The sequence below is a fragment of the Apostichopus japonicus genome, chromosome 4, assembly GCF_037975245.1.
Source record: "Apostichopus japonicus isolate 1M-3 chromosome 4, ASM3797524v1, whole genome shotgun sequence".
Lineage (NCBI taxonomy): Eukaryota > Metazoa > Echinodermata > Holothuroidea > Aspidochirotida > Stichopodidae > Apostichopus > Apostichopus japonicus.
The window spans coordinates 7950006-7977137 of NC_092564.1; the positions used below are offsets into that span (position 1 = coordinate 7950006).

At 39.1% G+C, this 27132-nt stretch overlaps 1 protein-coding gene across 5 annotated transcripts in view; it reads left to right on the plus strand.

Moving 5' to 3' along the window:
* Positions 1-25139, plus strand: part of LOC139966335 (protein TANC1-like) — a 75401-nt gene extending 50262 nt beyond the window's left edge. For 4 of the 5 annotated variants that reach the window (XM_071969224.1, XM_071969226.1, XM_071969228.1 and 1 more), the window contains 18 exons: positions 722-877; positions 2058-3191; positions 4132-4407; positions 4953-5078; positions 6058-6339; positions 7192-7328; positions 10625-11601; positions 13119-13359; positions 14387-14623; positions 15449-15628; positions 16190-16283; positions 16920-17177; positions 17910-18085; positions 18281-18413; positions 18879-18970; positions 19325-19471; positions 19885-19985; positions 20499-25139. In XM_071969224.1, the coding sequence (XP_071825325.1) occupies positions 722-877; positions 2058-3191; positions 4132-4407; positions 4953-5078; positions 6058-6339; positions 7192-7328; positions 10625-11601; positions 13119-13359; positions 14387-14623; positions 15449-15628; positions 16190-16283; positions 16920-17177; positions 17910-18085; positions 18281-18413; positions 18879-18970; positions 19325-19471; positions 19885-19985; positions 20499-21879 (6128 nt within the window). In that variant the 3' untranslated portion in view covers positions 21880-25139. The remainder of the gene's footprint in view (positions 1-721; positions 878-2057; positions 3192-4131; positions 4408-4952; positions 5079-6057; positions 6340-7191; positions 7329-10624; positions 11602-13118; positions 13360-14386; positions 14624-15448; positions 15629-16189; positions 16284-16919; positions 17178-17909; positions 18086-18280; positions 18414-18878; positions 18971-19324; positions 19472-19884; positions 19986-20498) is intronic. The other variant, XM_071969227.1, reaches the window with a different exon arrangement.
* The last annotated feature ends 1993 nt before the right edge of the window (positions 25140-27132 follow it).

The following is a 27132-nucleotide window of genomic DNA, read 5'->3' on the forward strand; positions in this document are numbered from 1 at the left end:
AGCAGTCACTGCTGGTCAATGACCATCCGCATTCTACCATCAAAAGTGCTTAGATGGGATTTATCTTTTCAAATTTACATACTCAGTATCCAGAGTACTGAGAGTGCTGGGGTTGTGATGAGACTGGTAAGCTCTCTGCTAATGAATATCCAAATTTAGAAAGTTATGGGATGTCAACATGGACTGTTAATTAGGTGTAAATTTGACAGAACTTCATAATATATATTGGTACTGATGCAAGTACAAATATATATTCCAGATGAGGAGTTGGTAGAGTGCCTGCCATTTTGATTCCCCAAAGGTGGCTAATTGATTGGAATATTCAACAAAACTGTCAGCTTTGTAAAATAACCCTGCAGCTCTCACAGGAAGGAACTGTTTACCGAATGTAACAAATCCTATTGTTGGGCATATTTTGCTGACATGGTACATTAACAAGACTCAGCAGATATGAGTCAATTTCATTTAAATTATTATTATTTTTTTTGTCTTATTTTAAAAACATTTTCACTACCCCTAATGAAGTCCAAGTGATCCAAGCTACTGTGCTGGCAGAAGAAATTTGAAAGTAACTCACTTGTTAAGATTAACTTGTGATTACTGTCTGTCTGTCTGTCCAAGTTGATTTAAATTCAAATATTTACATTAATTTTTGCTTGTTATCAATTTTCACATTGTTAGACAGGTTTGTGGTAAAGAAACTTCTCATTTTCTTTCGCAGGAACTGGTCATCCAGTGCAACATGGGAAATTCGTTGACAACCCAGTCCAAAATTTTCTTGTTCCACCTCCACCCAAAAATCCACCTTCAGGAGACTCTGATTCAGACTATGATGAAATTCCTGAAGATCCCCATAGCAACTGCTCCTCCTGTCACGGTGAGCTCGGGATATATCTGCATTCTTCTCTGTAAAGCGTTTCTACTCATCTCAAAGTTTCAGTGTATTGTCTTCGTATTTAAAATTAACAGTTGATATCATTCAAGCTGTGGGTTTAGTAAACTTCTTCACGAATAATAATAACTAATCCCTATTTTTTACTCTATGAATAGTAAAGTGGCTTTGAGACTTATTTTGATTATTTTTACCTCGCTATTAGAAGTCAATGAATAATGGAAAACAGACTGGGAAATTTTAGACGATTGTAAAGAGCAAAGATTTGAATCCCGTACTAGCCATAAATGACTTTATCCTTTTCCATTGTTTTTTTTTGGCTGTTTAGATACTTAACTCCTAAAACAATGTTGTTTTTTAGTTTCACATTTGTACTTCAAATAATGATGTTAAAGAGTCACAAAATTTCAGTTTTTTTTGCATCAATCAACATTAAAATGAAAGAGTGTGAAGCGAAAAATTGTTGAGAACCGAAAGGTCTGATTAATAACTTACTCATTAACTTTCATTTCATGAAAAGAAAGAAGTCTGGGAGAATCTCTTAATTTGATTGCATGCAATTGTGTATTGACTAATGCGCGATATGCTTGTTATTTTATGGACCAAACACAAAATGCTGCTTCAGTGTACATTTTGATATAGCATTAACATTCTTTAACATTATCTGGTTAGCAGCTCTTTTGAAACCCAAAATATTTATATGCAGAGTAGAACAAGTACCCAAGGTCATACAAAGTTGAGTTGAGGATTCTGCAAACTTTTATTCCCATGACCCAGGAGCTTTAATAACTTCATAGATCTTGGCCGATAAACTCTGAAAACTATAGATGACCTTTTCAACGTCTGGAAAAATCTCACAAGCCACTGAAAACTGTATGTGAGCCAACTTAGGTGTATTCTGTAGAGTGTGAACTGTCGGTTTAGATGTTTAATTGGTTTGTTTGTTGGGGTATATGTATCCCTCTACATCCATATGACATCGCCACTGAGTGAAAGATCCAAAACGAGTGTGTGTTGAACTATAAACCCTTGATGATTCATTCCTCGCTTCATTTGTGATTCTTTCCATTGAGTTGTAGCAAATGTGGTGAACCATATCATAGATCTGCATCATCAACTGTGATTGTTATTTATTCAAAACAATCTATTTATTATTTTTGAACAGATGACAATCTACCCCCACCACCTAACCCACTGTTGGCCGCGGAGGCACTCAGGGACAGACTTGGCTTCCTCTTCAGCCAAGCACCCAGCCCCGCTCCTCCTCCTCCTCATCCGATGTTTCATCCCGGAGGGTCTGCACCACAAGCCGTCCCTCAAGTAGCCCATGTCAGACAGCAGAGCCTACCAGTGATGGGTAGCACACCACCAGGGTATCTTTCCACGGTTCACGAAAGAGCCGGTGCCTTGAACAAGCAATCAGGGTCCGTGGGTCAGGAGTCGAAACACCCCAGCCATCCAGCTCAGTACAATGTGAACACTGCAATACCTGCTCAAGCAGTCAGCGAACAATCTCTCAACCAAAACTTTGTCAGAGGCAACAAAGGGTCGGGTAGTTTACGGAGGAGTACTGGTCAGAAGCACCAGCCAAGGATGGGTGTTGTCCCCCGAGATCCATCTGACAATGTCATAACCTCTTATGCAACAATGCCTAATTCTACTCAGGCACCAGCCACGACTGCCCTGGTGATGAACGTTAAGCTACAAGACTCTAGGCCTAGTGTTGCCGTAGCTAATATACGAAACTTAAGTGCTGCTCAGAGAGAGTTAGCCGCTAACAGTAATTTCCAATCCAACCAGCCAGTAATAGACGAACTTCGGGACTCCTTCGATAAGAAGGCCTCGGGAGGGTTTAATTCAAATGTACAGTTTCCCGCCCACCACAGATCTTCTCCCCCTAGACAGGGATTGGCTAAGCCAGCTCAAAGTGTGCCAGATAGATTAAACCAACAAGAGTCTGCTCCTCCCAGGAACGTTGTTGAACCTTGGGTGTCTCAAGTGTCTGTGTCCAATGAGCAGCCAACGAGGGGTCCTCTTGGGCGGAACGGACACCCCCAGAGAGGGGGTACATCATCCCACCCTATCCCATCAGCCAGGACTAAAGTATCATACGTAGCAAACGAGAATAGCAAAGACAAATTTTCATCGGCCAACAAGTCAGCGGATGATACAGCTTTCACTTTTGAGAGTCTCTCAACGGAGGATAGAACTTTTACTAGCGTATCATCGATGGAGAATACCAGTCATAACATGGTATTACCACCAACTCCTACCAGTCCACCAGTGAGGGATGTGTCTGGTAAGTTCAGTCTCAACGGAGAAATCTCTGTGAAGGAATTTCTGATGGGGTGTCTCTTATTCATAAATGGGTACATGGATTGCACATAATATTCTCATAATATTTATTGAGCACTGCAGCAGGTGTTAGCATTTATAAGAAAATGGTCTTATTTGTGAGTTATGAACACAAAAATTGTTTCAGAAGCATAATAGTTAGGAGTCAACAGCATGACACGGGGGGGGGTGGGGGGTGGGTGGTTGAGATGGAGGCAAAGCCCATGTCATAATACCTAAGAAGCTCCTAGACTGTAAAGAAAAAATAGAAAAGAGAGATGGTACACATAGCACATTCATTTACTGCAGTAGTATAACCTTCCCAATTTCTTGGAAGACCTTTGGAAATCCACATTTCCATCATTGTAATAAATCATATTCATACTAGTATCACAGGACAATTGAAGAAAAATTGTTTATGACATCTTGATGTCGCTCTGTTATGTAGTTATGATTCGGCCAACAGTGATTACAGCCAGAAAGATATGTAATAATGATTATTATTTTTCGGTTTCAGATTTGTAAAATAATTTCTCTTCCCACTACCACAGAGTATGTAGCTAAACGGTGAAAGCATGTGAAGCTTTGCAGTTGTATGTATTGTATGTATTTTAGTTCCTCCTGCAAGCAGGAACTCGCGAAGAAGCCATCATAGGCTTATCAAAGTCTACAAGCTGACCGAAGTCAGTCTCTTATGTCCATGATTGAGAATTATCAATTGTCAACAACTCTGTTGCTGGACGACATACATTAATCTTGTAGTGACTCGAACTCGGGACCCTATGATTGAAAGGCACAGTCGTTAACCACGGAGCTAACACTGAGCTTACACTCCTCCAGTTAGCTATGCTCTGTATTCAAACAACATCTAAGCTAACATGTTACTGTTTGTTGTTTCATTTCAGACAAACTTAGTCAAGGTGATCCTGTGAGGTCATCTGACAGGTCATCTGACAGCCAACACCAACTGTCAGTATCGGGTATGAGGCACGCCCCTAAACCAGCTCCTCGTCTGTCCAAGGCACCAGAGAAAGCGGCTGGCGTACACTCGGAAGGAGCAGCTACCTCCCAGCCAATCAAAAGGCTGTCAGAGGACGACGCAAGAACAGGTAGAACGGATAGACCCAAAGGTCTGAGCAGTAACAGCGGTGGGACCATAGGGAGGTTAAGATCATCTTCAAGTAAGAATAGCTAGAGCATATTCTTAGATAAAGAAAAAAAAAGGAAGCAAACAATGAAAGTTGAAGGAAGTTGCTAAGCAACCATAATTATTATGACAAATTTGGCCCGTTTACAACTAACTTTGTTCTTTTTTGTCGTAAATGATTCTATATAGTTCAAAGCCAAATACTTTCCACTAAAGAATCACAGATTCATTTGGAGAACTTCTAATCATTGTTGGATGGTCAGTCCACTCTAATTATTTACACAATAATACACATGAAAATAAAATAGAAGATTCCTTTTGGTTTTCTTGAGATATCAGCTATCTGATGTCTGTCAGTCGCTAAATGCTGTTGAAAGAGGAAACGAAACTGAAATCCAAATTTTCTAAATTTTTCATCTCATTATCCAATCAGTGATCTCTTGACCAGAGACAAACTTGATTTCCCCTGAAACAGGAAAGTTGTGTGATGCTTACATTCCCTGATTAATTGTAAAATTGTTCACAAAAAAAAAAGAAGACAAATAATGATTTAATTATTTTTCCTTCTTATCAATTAAGCCACATCAGCCTCTAGTCCTGAGGTTGTGGATGATATTGGAGTTGCCGGTAAGGATCGCCAAAGCTTCATGAGGCGATCACTGAGGGATAGGGAAACATCTAACAAATTAAGTCCAGACTTCAAAGGTAAGTTGTTATCAGCCAGACAAAGGTTGTGAATGTTCTCAAGTGTTGACACTTGAAATTTTTATCTTGACTACCTTAGACACATTAACTTGAATAGCTAAGATGGTCTTCCTCTGACGGAGGTCTTGAATGTAGGTTAGTGTTGTACAGGGCAGTATCCGAACATAAAAATTACATTAATTTGTAAAGATGGAAAGCTGTGTTGCTCTCCATTAGGCAAAGGGCTGGCAAACTGTCTTGTTTTACATTTCATGTTCATCTCATGTTCATTTATTAACTCCAAGATGTAACACATTCTTGATATCACAAGCAGAATCAGCTGTTAGAATTTCTTTCCTCTGTTTTACACAGCTCGTATGGCATCACTTAAGTCCCCATAATGTACTTTCCTCTGTTTACACAGCTTTATGACATCACTTAAGTCCCCATAAAGTCCTTTCCTCTGTTAACACAGCTCGTATGGCATCACTTAAGTCCCTATAATGTACTTTCCTCTATTTACATAGCTTGTATGGCATCACTTAAGTCCCCATAATGTACTTCCCTCTGTTTTACACAGCTTGTATGGCATCACTTAAGTCCCCATAATGTACTTTCCTCTGTTTACACAGCTTGTATGGCATCACTTAAGTCCCCATAATGTACTTTCCTCTGTTTTACACAGTTTGTATGGCATCACTTAAGTCCCCATAATGTACTTCCCTCTGTTAACACATCTCGTATGGCATCACTTAAGTCCCCATAATATACTTTCCTCTGTTCACACAGCTCCTATGGCATCACTTAAGTCCCCATAACATACTTTCCTCTGTTTTACACAGCTCAGATGGCATCACTTAAATCCCCATAACATACTTTCCTCTGTTTTACACAGCTCGTATGGCATCACTTAAGTCCCCATAATGTATTTTCCTCTGTTTACACAGCTCGTATGACATCACTTAAGTCCCCATAACATACTTTCCTCTGTTTTACACAGCTCGTATGGCATCACTTAAGTCCCCACAACTGATACTGAAGCCATTGACGTACGAAATTCCTGGATTCCGTCAAGAGTGCCCGTTCCTGGGTCGGGAATGGTTGTTTCCTGAATTGGAGAAGTGTTTCACCAAAGAACAAAGTTCTAGCGAAATGTTGCGTGGGGTTGCCTTACTTGGGGACATCGGTATGGGGAAGTCGTTTGTCGTGGGGCGGATCGTTGCCTTGAGTACACTCAGTGCTTTTCTTGTCAACAGTGCCACTATGAACCGGAGATCTTCGGGTAGGATTTTTAAATTGCCCAAAATAATAGATATGTTATTTATTACAAATGGATGAGTATTGTGTTAATCACATTAAATGGCAGTCATCTCTTTCTTTTCACAATTGCATAATCAGTAGAGGACCTCCCTCTGCTTCTTCCTCCTCCTCTACCTTCCCTCCCCCCTCTCCTCCACCAGTCCCCCAAAATGTAATGATAAATAAAGAGCCTCAAAGTTGTATGTGGATCGTAACTTGGATGGAGCTTGGTAGAGACAAAGTTGATTTCACAAGTTTCTTTATGTCTTGTCACAAACTTAACCCAGCAATGAGTTTCAATACCGGAAGGTCGATAGAGAATTTGATGACTTTGCTCATCTGTGACAGAATATGTATGTTATGATTTGCTCTGCTAATATTTACTAGGGGCACAAACACATAGACTTCGGGGAGGGGGAGTTTTTTGCCCCCAGGATAAAATCAGGCGACTCTTAGCCACCCGATCTAAGCTGACAGCAAAACTGTTGCAAAAAATCCTTGTTAACAGTACATAAATGTATAACATGTATGTGCGCTACAACCTAAAGGTCTTCAAACTTTGCAAAATGTAATACAAGTTTTCATCTAAGCACCATCCATATTACCAACCGGTTCCCCCCAACCCCCCCTAGACTCCTCACTTGGATGAAGTAACATCTTACATGGTTGCACCCCTAATAATCACTATCAGGTGTGAGAAGGGAATCTACCTGAATTGTAAAAGATAACACTGAAAGATCGTCATGAAAGCATTATGATTTAATTTGTTTCTTCAACTAGCTTGTTAATAGTTTTCTTGAATAAAAGTATTCTCTGATCTATTCTTTCATCACAGATTTTGACAGCTCGAGTTCATCGTCAACGCCTAACGTGATGTATTCCGCTACGGGTACCATGACCAGAGCTAGACAACTCTCTGAACAATCATTGATGTCACTTGCTTCCTTGGTGGTGGCTTTCCATATATGTCAGGTCAGTAACCATGACGATGAGTAACATGTCTCCACCCTGTAGTGCACCATTATAGACCAGATCTGTTACGTAGGTCTGTACAAGCAATCCATAATTCTTTCTCATCAAAGGTTTTGAAGGATTGGAGTGAAGTTCCACGTGTAAGCTCACTGGTCCCAGCTGAATCGTTGAAACCCTCCTATCTATGACATCACTGGAACTAAACTCTCAGATTACAATATATATGTTCATTTATATTTTGCACATTGGGGATAACACATACTGTATATGCAGTGTTTTAGTGGTACTATATGTTAATGACACCATGTATCGTTCAGTTGTATTTTGCACATTGGAGATGCCACATACTGTATGTGCAGTGTTTTAGTGGTACTATATGTTAATGACACCATGTATTGTTCAGTTGTATTTTGCACATTGGAGATGACACATACTGTATGTGCAGTGTTTTAGTGGTACTATATGTTAATGACACCATGTATTGTTCAGTTGTATTTTGCACATTGGAGATGACACATACTGTATGTGCAGTGTTTTAGTGGTACTATATGTTAATGACACCATGTATTGTTCAGTTGTATTTTGCACATTGGAGATGCCACATACTGTATGTGCAGTGTTTTAGTGGTACTATATGTTAATGACACCATGTATTGGATGATTTATAAAGACTAGGTTACATCAGGGTTTACACAAATGTGTAATTATTGACTAATGGGTAGGGGTGGAGGGAGGGTGGAGGAGGGTGACTTGAGTGTGGGAAAGGGAATGGTAGTTAAAGTTGTAGGACACTGCATTTGGAAACAGCAGGTGCTGCTGATTATTTCAAGCCAGTAAGTGAGTTGATTATGTTAGAATGCAACTCATTTTGATTGGCTAGTCAAATTTGATTTCAAATAACAACAAAACAATCCAAAACGTTTCTTGATATTCTTTGCTGGTGTGATTACTAATATTGGTTGTTGAAAGAGCTACAAGTAGTATTATTGGTAACTCAAATGGTCATTTTTCAGTACTCAAAAGTTAATTTTCATAAAAATATAATAATAAAGGAGGTTTGCGATGAATTAGCCTTCTTATTTTGAGCAAATGCCTGGAAGGTTTCACGAACTAGGTCACCAAGGTCTCAATACCTTGTGTTGTTTGTGTACCATGTAGCATAACTGCTTTGTTAACCATTTAGTGCAGATCTCTCACCCTAGACCATGTCTACATTTTGGTGTGACCACTAGCAACAAGCTAGCTCTTGCATTATCAAATGATGCACAGTTTGCTGGAGATCTGAAACCATTGTTTAATCCCTCCCTACTCTAAGCTGTAACACGTCACCTTTAAAAGTGCCGACAAGTCCTCTGGGAGCTATACTTTTACTTTGAAAACCATTATGCCGGAAGACTAGTGTTTGAACAAGCATACCGTGTGTCTCGAGCATAATGGAATCCACATTTAGCTCACCACCGTCTATTAATGTTACTTATGGCACATCACATACTTGGCTCTGTTAGCCGTCATCTTCTATGCCATTTTATTCTGTCATTGGATGTTGATTTATGTTCCCAGAATGTTAACTTTGTTGAAGACTACCGTGGCATGTTGTTTATATCTCACAGTAGGCTGCTTTCTGCCACGCTGACTCTTCTTGACAACGCTTTCACTGATAACACATAACTGTTTATCCTGCCAATGTTTATCATTAGTGTATGCACTGTGTAAACTTTCTAGAAAACCTGGTGGCATGTGTTAACCTGGCCAGGGAAAAAAGATTGAAAGATAGGGATTATCTGTGATTAAAATTGAGAAAGGTGGTATAAATTTTATATTATTGTTTATTAAACACCAAGAGGCTTAACATTCATGTCTTCTTTAGTCCTTCACCTCTGTTGGCTTTCTTCAACCAACCTCCTCCTCCTCCCCACCCCCCCGGGCCCCTACCTACTAGCTTCTCCTACCCTGCCTCTCCTCTTCACCGAGTGCCACAGAAATGTGTTCAATGACCCTTGACGACTGAACCTCTTGATGGTCTCCCAGAATAATTATCCAGTTTCAAATTTTTAGGTGATCTAGTTTCAAGTTAATTGATGAGCACAGATTCTTTTTAACCCACATACGTCCAACTATGTTTTATCTTGTATTATTTTAGGATTTCCACTCAGTTTTCAAGTTAAGGTCAATCAAACTTGCGTGGGTGTAAAAGTATCTTTTTATGTATATATCTGCAATGATTTACAGGTACATTTGTCAAGTTTAATGTTATGGCCTGTTGGCATCTCTTCGTAAATCCCCCCTACTTCTGGCCTCATGTCCTAGATTTTTCCTCTTAATCTCCTTCTTGTGATTGCCAACGATAGTGCTCGTTAAACGAAGATTGGTCTACTAGTCCTTTGTTTAACGATTTATCTCCCTCTTGTCAAAGGGCAGGGCAAATTTAAATCACTATCAGGATGGTGGTGAAGACTTACGAAGGGAATAATCACCACAGAAAGCTGATATATATTATAAATAGCCGTATTTGGCGAATATTCATGATGCTTGCATCAATTAAATATGGCATCTTATATTGTAATTCAAAAATGAAGTATGATTTGTATGTCATTTGGCAGCTCTATGGAAAGAAAAAATGACATATATATCAACCACAAAAAATTTAAAAAAATTGAAAGAACAAGAAAAAAAAGATAAAGATGCCTTTTGGGAAACAGATGTGAAAAATGGAGAGATGGATTTTGAGAGGATTTCATGTTTTGTGATTACTATTGGACAACAGAGTGTTTGTTAATAAGAATAACAATTTTATGTCATCTCATCATTACAAGTGATAATGTCCAATTCACATTGAAATGTTCAAGTAAAGACTGTAGAGCTGTAAAAATTGTCTAATTAATCAAGTTTCACTGCCTTAATAGTAGTTCTGCTTACTAGACTGTAGGTATAACAGAGTGCATTTTGACTGCAATGGTACTGGTAAAATACATATTTATTAATCATTCCACTTTTGCTCCTTTGTAGTTTGCTGTATTTAGTCCAAGTTGGTATAATACCTGTGACCTTTAGCATTGTGCATCTGATCTGGGCTTAATACGTTAGCATATTAAAATTCACCAACCAGTAATGACTAACATTGATGTAGCCTACATTTCTAAGAATGGGTGTTTCTTTTGAAGGATTTCTGACTTGAAGCAGGTGACCCGAGTTTTGAAATTGATGGGAGTGACTCAGACTTGAAGAATAACATCATCCAGTGTCTCTGTCGTTGTGATTTTTCATTTATTGTTTTGTATCTTGTCTCGTTTCGATAGGCTGACAACAGTGTGACATGTATGGTACCAGAGTTTCTCCATGGTCTAGCAGCACAACTCACTCACAGTGTCCCACCCTACAAGGAACTTCTCCGTAACGAGCCACAGATACAGATGTTTCTGACGTTACGTGAGTGCACCCAGAACCCGGGCGACGCCCTAGTCAGGGGCATTCTTGACCCTCTGGTCTCGCTCAAATCTCAGGGCAAACTTGCCATGGAAAACTGTCTTATATTGATCGACGGAATCAATGAAGCAGAGTTTCACAAATCCGATTACGGAGACACCATAGCGTCTTTCCTGGCCAAACATTTGACACGCTTTCCTCTCTGGCTGAAGATGTTGGCCACAGTTCGTACGTCTTTCGCAGAACTCACGAAGCTTCTGCCTGTGTACAGGATATCGCTGGACAAGACTACAAACTCGGAGTACATCCAGAAGGATGCGGAGAACTACATCAGCTTTCGTCTTCAGCAGAGTCAAGTCCTCCGGACCAACGCATCTCTAAACGGGAAGATGGACCAGAACTTCCTGACAAAGTTCAGGAACCATCTACAGTCGCAGAGTAAGGGTTGCTTCCTGTACTTGAAGTTGACCCTTGACCTCATCGAGCAAGGTCACCTGGTCCTGAAGAGTCCGAGCTTCAAGGTGCTCCCAATCAACTTATCAGAAGTCTTCCTTCTTCAGTGCAACCTTAAATTCCCTAGCAATAGATCCTTTGACCTGGTCTTGCCAATATTAAACGCGTCCCTCGCGTCTCTCTCCCCTCTGAAAGACAAACACTTGTACGAGGCCGTCAACGCCAGCTTGGTAGACGAAGAGCTTCGTTGGGACGAGTTCCAGAGACGCATGGATGTAGTGACTAGCTTTCTGTTCCTGAGGCAGGATCAATGCCGGATGTTCTATCATCCTTCTTTTAGGGAATGGCTGATTCGAAGGGAGGATGGGGATAGCCCCAAGTTTCTCTGTGATTATAGGTGAGTGACCTTCATATTGATTAATTAATTACTCTATTGTAAAATGCATGTGACCCCTTAAAAATGGCGTGAGATTTGGATTGACTTGTAGATTCATGACTTTGGTGTTGTAAATGAAATATCTTGTAAGTTTGCAGAATTATGCTATATATGAAGTTAAATTTTTATTAATGAACCTAGGACTAGGTACTTATGTGGGTATTTGTCCGGAAAGATTAGCTCATTGGTTTGGGAGATGTTTGTATTTCAAAGGTTTCATAATTCTTATATCTGAAATAGAGTATTACAAGTGAACTTATCCATTACCTCTGTGAAACAGATAGTAACATGGACTTAGGTTTTGGATCAAGTGATGTGTGACTTCTTATATGTGACAACGTGTATGTGATAAGTAATATGTTACTTTTTATATGCGACAACTTGTATGTGGCTAATTGTATGTGCCACTATCATGGATTTGACAACTAATATGTGATAAGTTATATGTGAGCTTCATGTGGCTTCAGTTTTAGGTATTAATAGTTAGGATTTTGGTCATCTAGAAAACCCTAACACTTTTAATTTAGTTGTTGCTTTATCAGTTTCCAGCCCCACCCAAGACAAAATTAAGGAATGTTTAAGATAGAGAACGGACCGTATGAGCTTCAATTTTGTTGTATTTCTGTTCTGTTTTTCAAGGAAGAGAGCACTACTTGAAGGAAATAAGTTTGTGTATAGTAACCTAACATGCCAGGTATTTTATCAACTAAACGTATATTTTCGTATTGTGCTAGAGCAATACTGTTGTCATTTAGTTAATACCTTTCTCTAAGAGTGGCTACTAGTCTGCACAAGTTTTACTCTTTGAACATGATGGCCTTCAGACATGCTCAATGTCTTTCAATATCTATGAGGAGTATTTGCCTGAATTGCAATCATTAATTAAACAGCAGGTAAAATGTCAACCAACAATGTAATCAACATTGCATTGCCTCAAAAGAGTTGAGGCGTCGTGTCTCGTGACGACCGTCTGGGTAAAAATTGTGTAAGGTATATATATGTCTGCTCTAAACAGCATTCCATTCTGAAGATGTTGAAAGGCGTCATATTCTGTCCGTATCAGCTTCGTCTGTGCTGGAATACTTTCCTGTAGTTTATTTGTCTGGATCTATGGAGTAATAACGATGATGTGCAAGAATAAATTAACGTGCTTGATACATATGGTACAACAGAGCATGCTCCAATAGTGGAAACCTGTGTTGGTTGATAGGAAAAGTAAAACATCAGATTAAAACATTTTGTCAAAGCAGCCTAATTAAGGATGTATAAATGTGAAATGAATGTATAAATGATGTATAAATGAAAAATGTTAAATATTAAGATACTTTTACAAACTCATAGAGTATCTTATGATGATCTCAACAGAAGTTATTTGGAAGTTGCAAGCTTTTTAACTGGTATTTATGTAGCACTTTCAGTTTTGTTTTATGCTAATCTATGGAATGATTTATCCTGAATCTTCTTGAATTGTCCCAAAGGGCTGGCCATGCATCGATAGCATTCTGGATGAGCAGATCCAGTGCCCCCCTGAAGAAGGATGCTGCCTTCGAGCTTGGCCATCACATCCTGAAGGCCCACATCTACAAAACAGTCGGCAGACACGTCTCTGTGGGTCGGTTCACCGCTAGAGAGCTCCAGGCAATCTGGATGCAACTCAGCACTGACGATGTTTCAGGGTGTTTGGTCACCAAAAGGAATCTCTTTTCCCCAAATATTAAGGTGACCAAAACTGTCATAATTAATTATAAGGCCAAAATGAATAAACTTTCACTTCTTGTGTAGTTTTTGTTGAGCCTCAATAGGATAATAAACCTTATAGAATCAATGTGGTGAAGCTTCCTTTGGGTGTATTTATTGCATTGTTTGATATTATATAATAAATTGGGAATAATTTCAGATATTACCGACCATACCAATTTGTATATTGATTTTCAAAATTCTGATAATCTAAAGATTAGAACATTGATAGTGAACACATGAGAACACTGATTAACTCTGATTAAAGTTTGACATTGACATTGACCTGATTAAACACTGACATTAACAGTGATTAAATCTTGACATAATCCATTCATACCTCAGAGTTTGTTTGATGAAACTTCTCCCACGCAATGAATCTTTGTTTCATATGCACGATGCCTCTTTAAAATTTAAATGAAAAATCTTGATCTTTCAATAGAAAGTTCTCCAGGGCAGACAGTAGAGTTCAACATGAGGAACATACTTTAGATATAATCATTCATTGTTTTTATCACAGTAGAAATACATAATAAACGTCAAGTTTAAGGAGAAAAATCCAAGTATCTTTAGGGTGGAAATGCTACAATGAAAACATCCCTAACAGGTTTATGTCTGAAAAGAGGTGATCAAATAGGCATAAGGCAATCAAAAACCAGATTTCAATAATAAACATATGAGCATGTTTATCAAACTATAATTAGATGTTCTTAAAGTGTAATTGTTAAAATTAAAAGTCTTTCAGACTTTTTTTTTCGTTTGTCCTGATAACTAACATGTTCATGATGAAATTCATTGATTTCTTCAACAGAAACAATGGACAAACAGTTGGTGTTCATTGGTACTTTTCATAATGAGGTTTCCTTTTCTACCAATTTCTGAACTTTTTTAATAAATCCAGATGAAATATGAATACTTTCTCTTCTCTCAAAAATTAAATTTTTGAGGTGTCAGATAATTGTCAAAAGGACATGTAATGGAGAATAATATTGAATTAAATCTCCCACAGGTCAGCCGTCTGTTGCTTCTAGCCGGAGCAAACCCGAATCAGAAAACAGATGTCATGAACTGCGCTCCCATCCTGTGCGTTGCCAGCCGAGAAGGCCACGCAGATATGGTGTCACTCCTCCTGGAGTTTGGTGCCGATGTCAACATCACCTGCGACAGAGGTCTGTCTGCGCTATGCCACGCTGCCATCGGTGGCGATCTGGAACTACTCAGAATGTTACTCATCAAGAAAGCAAAAGTAAGATATATATGGTGAATTACGCCTGGACTGACCTAAGATATGTAAATTAACTAATGGTGATTTCATGTCAATCATGTGATCTACCATTGAAGCACATAATGTAAGCATTCTGAGGGGTCAGAGAGCTTTTGTCATCATTTTAAGTTGTATTTATTTGAACATAATACTCAAAGAAATATTCATCTGCCAAACACTTGAAGCAATTCATCAGTCATCTAATCCACTATTGATTTGGAATACTGGTTTACTCATGTTGAACATCTAACATGTGTTTAAATAAAATAAAATAAAACTGTTAGCAAACTGCTTATCCACTAGAGAACCTGTGTAGGAGAATGTGTAAAAGTAAGTTGGCCTGACGTTTCGATCCTAGCAGGATCTTCTGCAGAGGCCAAATGACAAGTAACAGTAACAGAAGGGACAAAAACACGCACAGAATACAGACAGGTTACTGAGCATGGTGAACACAAAGAGATGGATGTAAGGGGATTAGTTCTCTTGTCTACTAATCCCCTTTTATACTAATCTCCTTGTCTACTTATCCCCTTACATCCATCTCTTTGTGTTCACCATGCTCATTAACTTGTCTGTATTCTGTGCGTGTTTTTGTCCCTTCTGTTACTTGTCATTGAGCCTTTGAAGAAGATCCTGCTAGGAACGAAACGTCAGGCCAACTTACTTTTACACAATGTGTTTAAATATTCTTCAAATCAAAATTTTTTAATTTGAAATGTATTCATGATAAAATATTCCATATTATACACTGTTAACTGAAGTCTGAAATCTCCTGTATCATGATAATCATTTCTCTATGATGTTCAGCTTACTCATACAGACAAGGCAGGAAAGTGTGCTGCCGTACATGCTGCTGAATTTGGGCATCTGGCATTGGTCAGTTTTATGCTGCAAGGTGATTGGTCAAAGGAAGATACTACGGTACATACCAGACAGAGGGTCGCTCAACAAGCCTTTGCTGCAGCCGCTGGTCATGGCCACAGAGATGTAAGTTAAATATGTAACTCCTTGGAGATGCCAAATGTGTACTGTGCAATAGCAACTGCTGTGCATTGCTCATACCAATTCTTTATGGAAACATTTGTAACCTAATACATAGGCTATATAGGAAATTAAAGCCTAAGGTTTCAAAACATACAAATCTACCATGTGAGCTTTGCTGTATGCTTCATGTTAGGATACAGCCATTTTTTTTTTATAGTCTTCGTAAAGGAGAGGATGAATTTGTTTTATGCAGTCTAAAAGAAAATTTGCATAATCTCTTTGGTGAATAACCTGTGGATGATTGGGATTAGAGGTTGTCTAGACATGAAATATATCTGGATGATCCATCTATAGTTTGTCTCAGCAGTTAGCCCTGTCTGCTTTGGTGTCACCTTTTGCTGTGGCTGTTTAGCATTTAAATTATAACTGGTTGGATATCTGATCCGAATAATCCAGGATTTGGATAATAGAAATCTTGTCAATGCATGTTTAACTGTACTCTAATCTCTGTCACTTAAATTCACTTTAGTCTCTTTATTCTCTTTTTGCTGCTGTTCTTGCCAGGTTTGTACATTTCTTCTGGATCTACCTGACCCGAGCGTACCTAGTCATGGCCTGGTTGTTCTTGATGATGTGGATACTCTTCAAGGTGATACAGGTATGCTGAAGTTTATTTGTTCTTTCATGTAATTTCTGGCTTACTGATAATTTATTAAGAGGTGAGGATGTTCTGTTCCTGAAGGTTGTGTAATTTATCATCCTATTGTCAGTCACTCATGAATTTGCAAGGACTACGAAAAACTCTCAAGCCTGAGTGGGGTTAACAAAACGTTCTAAGCATTCCTAGGAAACAATTTGCAGTATTAATTTGCATGATATGCATACAGTAGCATCCTTTCATACTTTGGTTCGAAATTTTGGTCGAGGTACAGACTTGGTAAGATAGTTTGCATCAATTTTTTTTAGCATGAAATGATGTCCAATTTTGCTTAAATCTGTTGTCCTTCAATGCCTTCAAAGAGAGTCACATAGGACATAATTCATGAAAGCTTTGCTGCATTGACTGCATATGTTCTTTTGCAATGGAATGATTTAAACATAATTTTCCAAGATTGCATCATGGGTACTATTACAATGGTACTTGTGTCAGCCGCTTCGAGAAAAACATCCATACAGCAGGAAATGTTCATTGAATGGAAAAAGCCTGAAAGTTTAGTGAGATGTTAGATGATGCAAGAGTATGTTTTCTTGTATCTTTGGTAATGTCATTTCGGCGATTATTTTAACCTTCCAGCATTGACATCGGCCTGCATGCAAGGCAGGACAGATATTGTCAAATTCTTGTTGAAGAGGGGAGCGTCCGTTAAGACGACCAACCAGGCACAGATGACACCCTTGATATGTGCCGTCCGTAAGGGTCATTGGGAGATTGTGGACATACTCCTCTTTCACCGTGCCTCGCTGGTCGATGTGGACAGACACGGCAGGACACCTCTGATGTTAGCAGCCGGGGAGGGACATTTGGCGGTACTTGAAATTCTTCTCAGTAAAGGTGAGAGTCTTTTTTTATCGCTATCTGGTTGGACATTATTTCTCAGTGTCAAAAAGACTGTTACAAAATGTGAACTAACCAGGTCTTGCTTTCTTCTGCAATAGTTTTTAGCAGACATTGTAGTCTATGTTAAGGGGAGTATTAAATACAAATGTTAGCTCAGCTTGTCTTGCATTGTGTGCTGGGTTTTCAGCAGACATTGTGGTCTATGTTAATGGGAGTATTAAATACAAATCTAAGCTCAGCTTGTCTTGCTTTGTGCGCAGGGTTTTCATTAGACATTGTGGTCTACGTTAAAGGGAGTATTAAATACAAATCTAAGCTCAGCTTGTCTTGCTTTTAGCGCAGGGTTTCAGCTGACATTGTGGTCTATGTTAAGGGGAGTATTAAATACAAATGTTAGCTCAGCTTGTCTTGCTTTGTGCGCAGGGTTTTTAGCAGACATTGTGGTCTATGTTAAGGGGAGTATTAAATACAAATGTTAGCTCAACTTGTGTTGCTTTGTGCGCTGGGTTTTCAGCAGACATTGTGGTCTATGTTAAGGGGAGTATTAAATACAAATGTTAGCTCAACTTGTGTTGCTTTGTGTGCTGGGTTTTTAGCAGACATTTTGCCCTTCTTCAGAGGTACTGCCATGATCTGGAAGCTCATCTAAGCTTTGTCTTCTGTAGCTGGTTCATCAATGTTTGATTTTTCTTTAACACATAGTTGTTTATGCTATTCATCATTCAGGAGGAGATGTTCAAGCAATGGATAGGGAGGGTCTAACAGCTCTATGTTGGGCTTGTTTGAAGGGTCACATGAACATCGTCAAGTCCTTGTTGGAACGTGACTCAGCAATAGATCACGAGGACAAAAATGGACGTACTCCTTTGGACCTGGCGGCCTTCTTCGGTGATCCTCAAGTGGTGAGTCATCTGTAATTTGGTTTGGAAGTGAATAAAGGTTTGAAAGTTGGAGCAATGCAATGCATCCATGGGAATGGGAGTTTGTCCTGTATTGTGAGTGGAAGTGATGCATTGTGGGAATCATGCGTTTGTCTGTCTGTGAGTGCCGGTGTCTCTTTAATGTTAGTGTTACCATTGTCTATGTTGTCTCGACAGGTTCAACTGCTGATTGAGAGGGGTGCCAACGTGGAACATTTGGACAAGAGTGGGATGAGGCCCCTGGATAGAGCTATTGGATGTAGAAATACATCTGTTGTATCAGTACTACTCAAAAAAGGAGCCAAACTCGGTCAGTTGGAAATAAAATATTGGAGCATTATTTACATAAATTCACTAAACATTGAAGGTGGAATATATTGAGCAGCTCAAGGAACTTATAGCTCATTGATGCAGACCATTGACCCAAAGTAGGCTGTGGAAAACTTTTTCCAGACATTGGGTAACCATCTACAATTTTCAGAGCTTGCCGACAGAGATCAATTATGTTTTGCTTGTTAACATCTGTACTCCAAGCTAGCTTCAATGCATTCTGAGCATGGATTCTGAGGGGTAGGGGGAGGGTGGATAGGGGGGTGGGGGAACTGGTGGGTTTTTGCTTCACCCTCATGGAAGATCCTGGGTCTGAAAGTTTGCATATTTGCATATGGCTGCAGTAAATGTTTGATATTAGTGTCAATGAAAATCTTTAAAATCACAGATTATCAGCAGAAAATGTAATCCCATAACTTTTCATAAATGTGTCTTTCGTTTTCAGGTCCTGCAGCTTGGGCAATGGCTACTTCCAAGCCAGACATCCTCCTGTTACTTCTCAAGAAACTGATGGATGATGGGAATGCTCTTTATAAGGTAATTGACTTTGCTGCGGGATGATGGTGTGCCCTTTTGGAAAGTAATATCACTTTGTGGGATGGGATTTGTCTGGCTTAGAGATGGTGTCACTTGTCCTGGTAAAAGGTGTTATGTACACCACTTGCATATGTGTGACCACCCTCACCACCCCACCCCCCCCCATTTCATGTTTTCTTCATCGCTCATTGTGGTTTGCATCTATTTGGTCAGTTCTGTTGTAGAAGACATTCATGCATAACATTGTTTGGCCAGGGTGTATTTTCAGTGTGTTCACAAGCTTGCCATAAGCTAATTTGCTGCCAGGTGGTTTGTTCTCTTTTCATCAAGTTCCTCTCTTTGTCCTTTTAACAGAAAGAAAAATGGCGTGAAGCCTGTCATAAATACCAGTGTGCTCTCAAGAAATTTCCGACGGATGGTCTCGGGGAAGATATCCGAACGTACAAAGAATTAAAAGTCAATTTATATCTCAACATATCCAGATGTAAAAGGAAACTGGAGGTAAACACATACCTTGTCTGGTGTCGTAATACAAGTCTCGTTAGTCAGTGGCTGAAACATAGGGCTTGCAGGGGCCAATGTTGAAATGTCGTATTTGGTGTCATGGGACATAGGGCTTGCAGGGGCCAATGTTGAAATGTCCTATTTGGTGTCATGGGACATTTAATGTCAGTGGGTGACTGTGACACAGGGATCTTAGAGGCAGATATTGAATTATCAGCCAAAATCATCAGTAACTTTAAGCTGAAAAGAGATGTGTCCATTTGTTACATTTGTGAGCAGGTCCACCATCTCTGCTAAGCTGAGACTGGTCATAAACAATATTGCATAATACTGCCAAGTGTTCTTCTTCTTCTATTTTGTTAAATTGATTTCATTCTTTGCATCTTTGTTGTTGTTTTTTTGCTGTACAGGACATCCCAGGTGCTATAGACTTCTCCAGTAAAGCTCTAGAGATTAAACCGCAGTGCTTTGAGGCCTTCTACTCAAGAGCAAGAGCTAAACGTGCCATCAGGTAAAGTATCAACCAGCTGTGCCCTCTCCCACCCCCCACCCCCACCCCCCACCAACCCCTCTCAGATAGAAACCTGTTTGTAATAGACTTTATTTGATGACAGGACCTTGAGATATCTTGTATTCATCTTAAATATAGCAGGTTTAATCATCTTTCATCCGTAATTCAAAGTATAAAATGAATTTATAGTTGCGTAATTAGTAGGAGTCTGATATTAATAGACCAACAAAAGGTCAAGTTCAAGATAAAAGCAGCCCTTTTCTTTGTTTTCTGTGTCTTGTCTTATTCAGGTTTCATTATCTGTGAAAACTTATGAAATAGTTTGAAAATTTTATTGAGTTTATTGTATTCAAATGAGTGACTTAATTATACTTGGATTTTCAAGGCACTAAAATTGTGACAATGTTGCTCGATAGTGTTTATATTAGAAATCTACTAAGTCTTCATTCTATAAAAGCAGAAATTACAATACTAATTTATTGCCTTTGTTTGTTTTTCTTTCTTCTCCATCAGACAATTTGCTTCTGCTCTGCAAGATCTGTTAGAAGCGGTGAAACTGGCTCCGAGTAATCGAGAAGTTAGACGTCTGCTGGTGAGGGTGAAAGAGGAGTGTAAGGAGGAAGCCAAGAGGGAACGGGAGGCGCAGCAAGCTCACCCGGTCTTGGAGAAAGTCGGCAGTAAAGACAGCGAGAAGGAGCAGACGCCCGACTCTGGACTTGCGGGATCACAGCCTGGGAGCGGAGAAGCGTCTCAGGGCGAAGTTTCAGAGACAGAGAACCAGAGCGAAGCCCTCAGTCAGAAGAATGAGCCAATATCTGAGAGAACCGAATCCAGCGACCAGCAGTCATCGTCCCAGACAGAAACTTTAGATGGCAGTAAGGATTTTCAAGGCTTCCATTCCCAACAGCTGACAGACAGTATGAAAGGGGACCCGGTCGGCACGGCAGCCGAACCAGCCGCGGGCCCCGAGGACGCTAGTCTGATCATTGCCAGAGAGATAGCCAACGGTGCCATACAACAGCCGTTAGCAAGAAGATCCAAGACCGTGAAGACTTCATCGAGACCGCCCTCCATAGAGGTCGCCAGCTCTGAACCGGTCTTCTCTGGAGTGGTCAAATTCAAACCTGTCGGTCAGAGTGGAACCATCTCGCAACACGAGATGGCTTCCAGACAGGAGTCGGAGAAGGAACAGCAAGCGGGGGCCAAGGGGAAGTCGTCCGGAGGGGTTCCTCCGCTGGATTTGGAATTGGAAGCGAAACGGCTGAGTCTGGAGGAGAGGAAGATGTTGCTGATGTCTGGAGCGCAAGAACCCATCACGTCGGAGAGCACCGAATCTGGAGACATCGCTCTGAGACCCAAGAAGGGATTCGTTAAGAACGTCGCTAAGAGACTCTCCGGGGCCCACAGTCCTGAAATGAACAATGGGAATGTTACCCTACAGCAGCATCAGCAAGATGACAAATCACCAAACCAGAGACGGCACCAGGCTGTCAGTAGGAGAGACGTGCCCCCTCAAGCTGAGAGAGCACCCTCTATCGCCTCCAAGGAGAGCCAAGAGGATTATCAGGCCACACATTCTTCCAGTACTTCGTGGGATAGCGAGGGAGACAAGGGATCTAGCAGCTATAGACAGATGAACAATTCTACAAGTAACGGAGGAAATTCATTTCAGCAGGAAAGGGGTGGGGAAGGGTCCGAGTCCTCGGGTGGACCTGTACCCTACCCCCAGATACAGACGGCTAGATCTGTCGACCAAGTTGAAAGTCAAGTTGCAACAAATCCCGCTCTTAGCTCCGCCTCTAGGGTGTCCTCCCAAGACGGAAGAAGGACACAGTCAGAGTTTCCAAGGCCGACTGGGGCCCATACTATATTCATTGGGCCCACTGCACTGTGATGGTGCTAAATCAGTATACTCATTTTTAAGACCCTTAATACCATATAGTGAGGCTCTCTTGGACATAGTTATTGTGCAATAGTGTGCATAAAGTACCAAAAAATATGTTATTCATATATATATATATAGTTTCCCTTGAAAGAAAAATTCTGGATATCAGAGCTGTCTCGGTGAAGAGTCACATCTTGTTTCAGACAATATTTATTGTGCTTTGATATTATCCTATAGTTGTTTCAGGTTTGCATTAAACAGCGTACTTCAACAAAAAGAAAAAACTACCTACTGGTGAAATTATCTCGCCGATCTGAATCCAGATACGATGGATGCAGAGCTTCCTTTGCTGCTAATTCCCAAACAGAAACTGTTGTAAAGATTCAGTCTAACAGTAGCTGGTTGATCTTGCAGCTTAAATTTTCTACTCTCATGATCATGTGACAGAAATCACTTTGATGGTGTGTTGCATCAATGGGCACAAGAGATGTTTAAGCTCTTTGGCAACCCTGTTCCTTTCCCAAACAACCATCAACAATACTTAGCGGAAATCTACTCCACCTTCATGACAGACTGTGGAGACTATTTGCTCACATAATGTGAGGAATCTGGCGATAAGTAGAATATGGCTGTTAATGGCACAAGGCTACTAGTGGTGTTAAAAGGATTAGTGCAGGTGAAAATTTATGTTTGAATTATGTAAACGGAACATTTTCTAAGCATCCTGATGAAATTTGCATTCAATCCCTATGTAACAAGTTTTGAGATGACAGACTTTAAGCAAACAGGTTTTTAGTCATAGAAACACACTGATAAATTTGTGATATGTCTTTCTTCAAATTTACATCTATGTTTTTACTTAAAAATTGGGATGTATCCAAGGGCGGCGGAAGCACTTTTAATCTGGGGGGGCACCGACATCAAAGGGCACTTTGCAGAAATTCGATTGGACTGATGCAGCCTTATATTTAGTACCCTTTATAACTCTTATTGCATTAATTTATTTGCGTATACACATCACTCCATCAACACCCCCCCCCCCCCTTTAAGGAAAATATGCATACTAGCACAGCAATATCCAATGTGCAAATTGGAAAGTTTTCTTTGAGACAAAATGAGGTGAAATCATGCTAGTTGCTAAATGTAGGAATCTTCCGAATTAGAGTTTTTATCTTGTTAATATCTTAACATTGATATGTCTTTCTTCAAATTTACATCTATGTTTTTACTTAAAAATTGGGATGTATCCAAGGGCGGCGGAAGCACTTTTAATCTGGGGGGGCACCGACATCAAAGGGCACTTTGCAGAAATTCGATTGGACTGATGCAGCCTTATATTTAGTACCCTTTATAACTCTTATTGCATTAATTTATTTGTGTATACACATCACTCCATCAACACCCCCCCCCCTTTAAGGAAAATATGCATACTAGCACAGCAATATCCAATGTGCAAATTGGAAAGTTTTCTTTGAGACAAAATGAGGTGAAATCATGCTAGTTGCTAAATGTAGGAATCTTCCGAATTAGAGTTTTTATCTTGTTAATATCTTAACATTGTTTTTTCCATTCGAAATAGCTTTGAGTTTGACCCACAGAAATTCATTAAAAGTCAGGGGCGTAGCCAGGATTTGCAAAGTTGTATGCACAACTATCTGAGCGGAGCGCCACCATCGGTTGGCGCGGAGCGTACAAGAAAATTTTTGGTTTTACAAACCCCTCAGATGGCCGGAAACGGCCCTTCCCGAGTGTTCATTCTGGTTCCCTGGCCTCTTGCTAACTTGAGACACCTCAATTTTTATGTAGAAAAAGGGCACATTTTTAACCTGCGGAAAAGTGGGGGGCCACGTGCCCCCTGTGCCCCCCCCGGTTCCGCCGCCCTTGGATGTATCTCAATATGAATATGCAACAGTTATTTGTTTATTTGTTCACTTGACATCCCCTTAGCAAATTTAAGGCAAAAAAAAACTTCTTTGCTGTTGGTGTGAGACAACTCCACCACACCTATTTGGTTCAAGTTTCACATATTATTAAAACTGTAACAAACTACAATCATCAATGGCTTGGAAATGCTATGTAGGAATTGAATGCAAAATTTCATCAGAATTGGTTAGAAAATATGTTACTTGGTCCTCAGTGGAAAATCAATGTCCCCTGGACTATCCTCATAATTGTGTAAGCGAGTGGCAGAATTGTTAAACCAACTTTGAAGCCAACCTTTTTACTTTCATGTAAAACGTTGCTTAGGTTTCTAATTATAATCTTTGACTTAACTCTCTCTGGGAGGTCAATGCAAAATTGGTTACTATTATTTCACAAGTGTCTAAGAATATTTATCTGCATTCATCCGGTCTTATCTGGAAAGATGACTTTATGGACTAAAAATATAGGTTTTTTTTCTTTTTAAGAAAAGTTATTTGGAAATGGCATTTGAGATGAATACTTAAAGTCAGTAAATTTCCCTCTTTACTTTGGACAAAGAATGGTATTAAAATACATGAGAGATTTGCCTGGCAAGAATACTGATGGTATTTGATGACATTTTCAGATCTTCTTGTGATGTTGTTTGACATACATAGCAATTCTCTTGTAGGGAAGATTGCGGGGGGGGGGGGGGTTGGGAGAGTTATCTATAATGCTTCACTGCTTAAAATGAACCAAAGCAGAAAATTACGCCATTTTACATGAAATAGCTTACAAACGTCATTTAACTCACAACCAAGCTTGAAAGTTATTTCATAATAAGTAATTTTCAGCGACAGTTATTCTCAGGTTAAATTACATTTTGTTTTTTTTTTCTCCCAAAGAATGGTTTGAAATATTCTGCTTTTCTGCCAACAAGTAATTTTGAAGGAACAAGGGAGAGAATATGTTGTATAGAATAAATCTATGCTGCAGGTGGTTGCACAGCACAATATCTCATGTTACGGAGAAGTGTTAATTTATTGATTGTTTGAGTTCTGTTTTTTCGTCCATTAGCAAATAAATTTATGTTCGATGCCATTTATTCGCCTAACTGGTGATGTATTATACGTACTACCCAAAGAGTTAAATCCTAGTTGTCTATTCATTTCAGCAGCATACATTAAACTTTTCTCAATATTAAAATTTAACATTTAAAATTTAAAATTTGATCTCTTCTGATATGCTTTGCCATCATATCATTCAATTTAATTATTAATCTCTTCTCATTTAGTAATTTAAGGAATTACAATCATGGGCATTTAATCAGATACTACAGAAGACTGCTAAGACCATGACAAAAGAAAAAGTTTCTCCTTTCTGTTACATTTCTTACTCATCACTGTAGAAAATAGGAAATGTGCAGGAATGAGAACAAAATCTTTGCAAAAGCAAAATAAAATGGTGGCCCTACTGTAAGATACAGGTGAATTGACTGTTGCATTTTTTTTAATTGAGCATTAAAGAAAAAAGAAGTCATTTTGGAATTTTAGAATAAATATGCTATTGACAGACATTGTAAGTCTTCTAGGGAAGACAGAAATATTCTACACTGCTAATTGAACATTTCATCTCTTTTTTATTGCCACTCAGTGGATGGGCTGGGGTTTCTTGATTACAGGATATTTATACATGACTGTCATTGTAATCTGCACTTAAAAACCTTAATCAAACATGCACTTACTTTTGGCTAAGAATGTTATACTCTGATGTATTCTGTGGATAATTAATATCGTAAATTTTAAAGGTGAAACAAAGCACATTTCATCTCAGTTGCTATGGTAATATCACTCATTATGCTGTCACTGGATAAATTCACAATATTTCATCAACATATAAATTCACATTGTCGTGATTATACCTGCTATTAGTATGTGCTTTTCACATAGTATTACAGATATGGTTCCTCAGAAGAAGAAAAAAAAACTGATCTGTCCTTTTAAACGTTAAAACGTGATTGAACTTGAGCTTGAGAATGTTTTAATTAATGTTACGGATATGGAAGTTAATTACTTAAACTTTGTGATTTAAAAACAGGAGATTTGATTTTTTAACTGTTGGTATTCATTTTTCTCTTAACCCAAAATTTCTTTTCTATTCTATTTAATTATTTAGTTTTATAAACAATAAGAAATATACAAATTTATGCTCATTTTGTCTAATTCTCTATAACTTTTGTAAATTTATGTAAATTGGAAGCAAATATGGTATTCAAATAACAACAAATGTTTTCAATAATGATGAGGTCAGTTTGTCACAGCTAGATATTGACGAGCCTTGTCCTGCAATTTTCTAACATCAAAATTTCTACTTCATATTTACCTCATTAAATTTGAAAAAAATGTTGAAACCTCAATTCCTTTTCCACTCCAAAAATCATACTAACCCTTACCCCTTCACCTTTTTCAATTCTTTCAAAGAGTTTCATCGGTATCTGTAGTACTTACCATTTGTATAACAAGTCATACCTGATGAAAATACTTCTTGATCATGCTTAGGCAAATTTGGTTGCACTTGTTTCCAGTTAAAAATTATGGAGTGAAACAGCAAGGTTCTTTCTGTGTGATACCTTGTTACGCGTAAACTTTCTTGAAGCGAAATTGTATCATATAATCATGTCAATTTTGGAAACTATTGTGATTGCATTAATTTCAGAAAGAGGTACCCAGGGGGGGTGGAGTATTACAATGTTGTCTTGGCAGGGGTGGGAGGCACAGAGCAGGGGGAGGGGTGAGTAACTTACAAACGACAGTGCCAAATGTTTGCTTAGATCACAAGAAGTTAAATTCACAAGTTTGGGGACGGACAGATTGTATAAAAATCGTATCCTAAACTAGTTTTATTGCATTTAACAAGGAGAGTACGTCCAGTGAGCATGTTCGATCCTCATTGGACCCTTTTAGTATGTCGTGTCAGAGGAATCTATGTTACCCTTCAGGATGTGGTGATATTGACTGGAAGCACAGTTTTATGTAATGGTATTGTTCATCATGCAGTGGTAAATACATATTAACTGATAGTTTTGCCATAACGTAACATGGTGACCTCATTTAATTACTATTGTTATGTTAAAAGTTGCTGATTTTTATGCTAAGATTGGATTTGAAATATTTTCCCCCTTTTTTGATGCAGAGGAAACCAAAATGGAGACCAGGTGCATTTGAGATGGTTGTGGACATATGTTTTAACAAAGCTTTCTCAGTGTGAATGGATTGTTGTTGCCTTGGTAACCCAATACAGTACAAGTCATCTGAAAATAGTTGCTGATTAAAGTCATTTGAAATGATAGCTTATTATCAT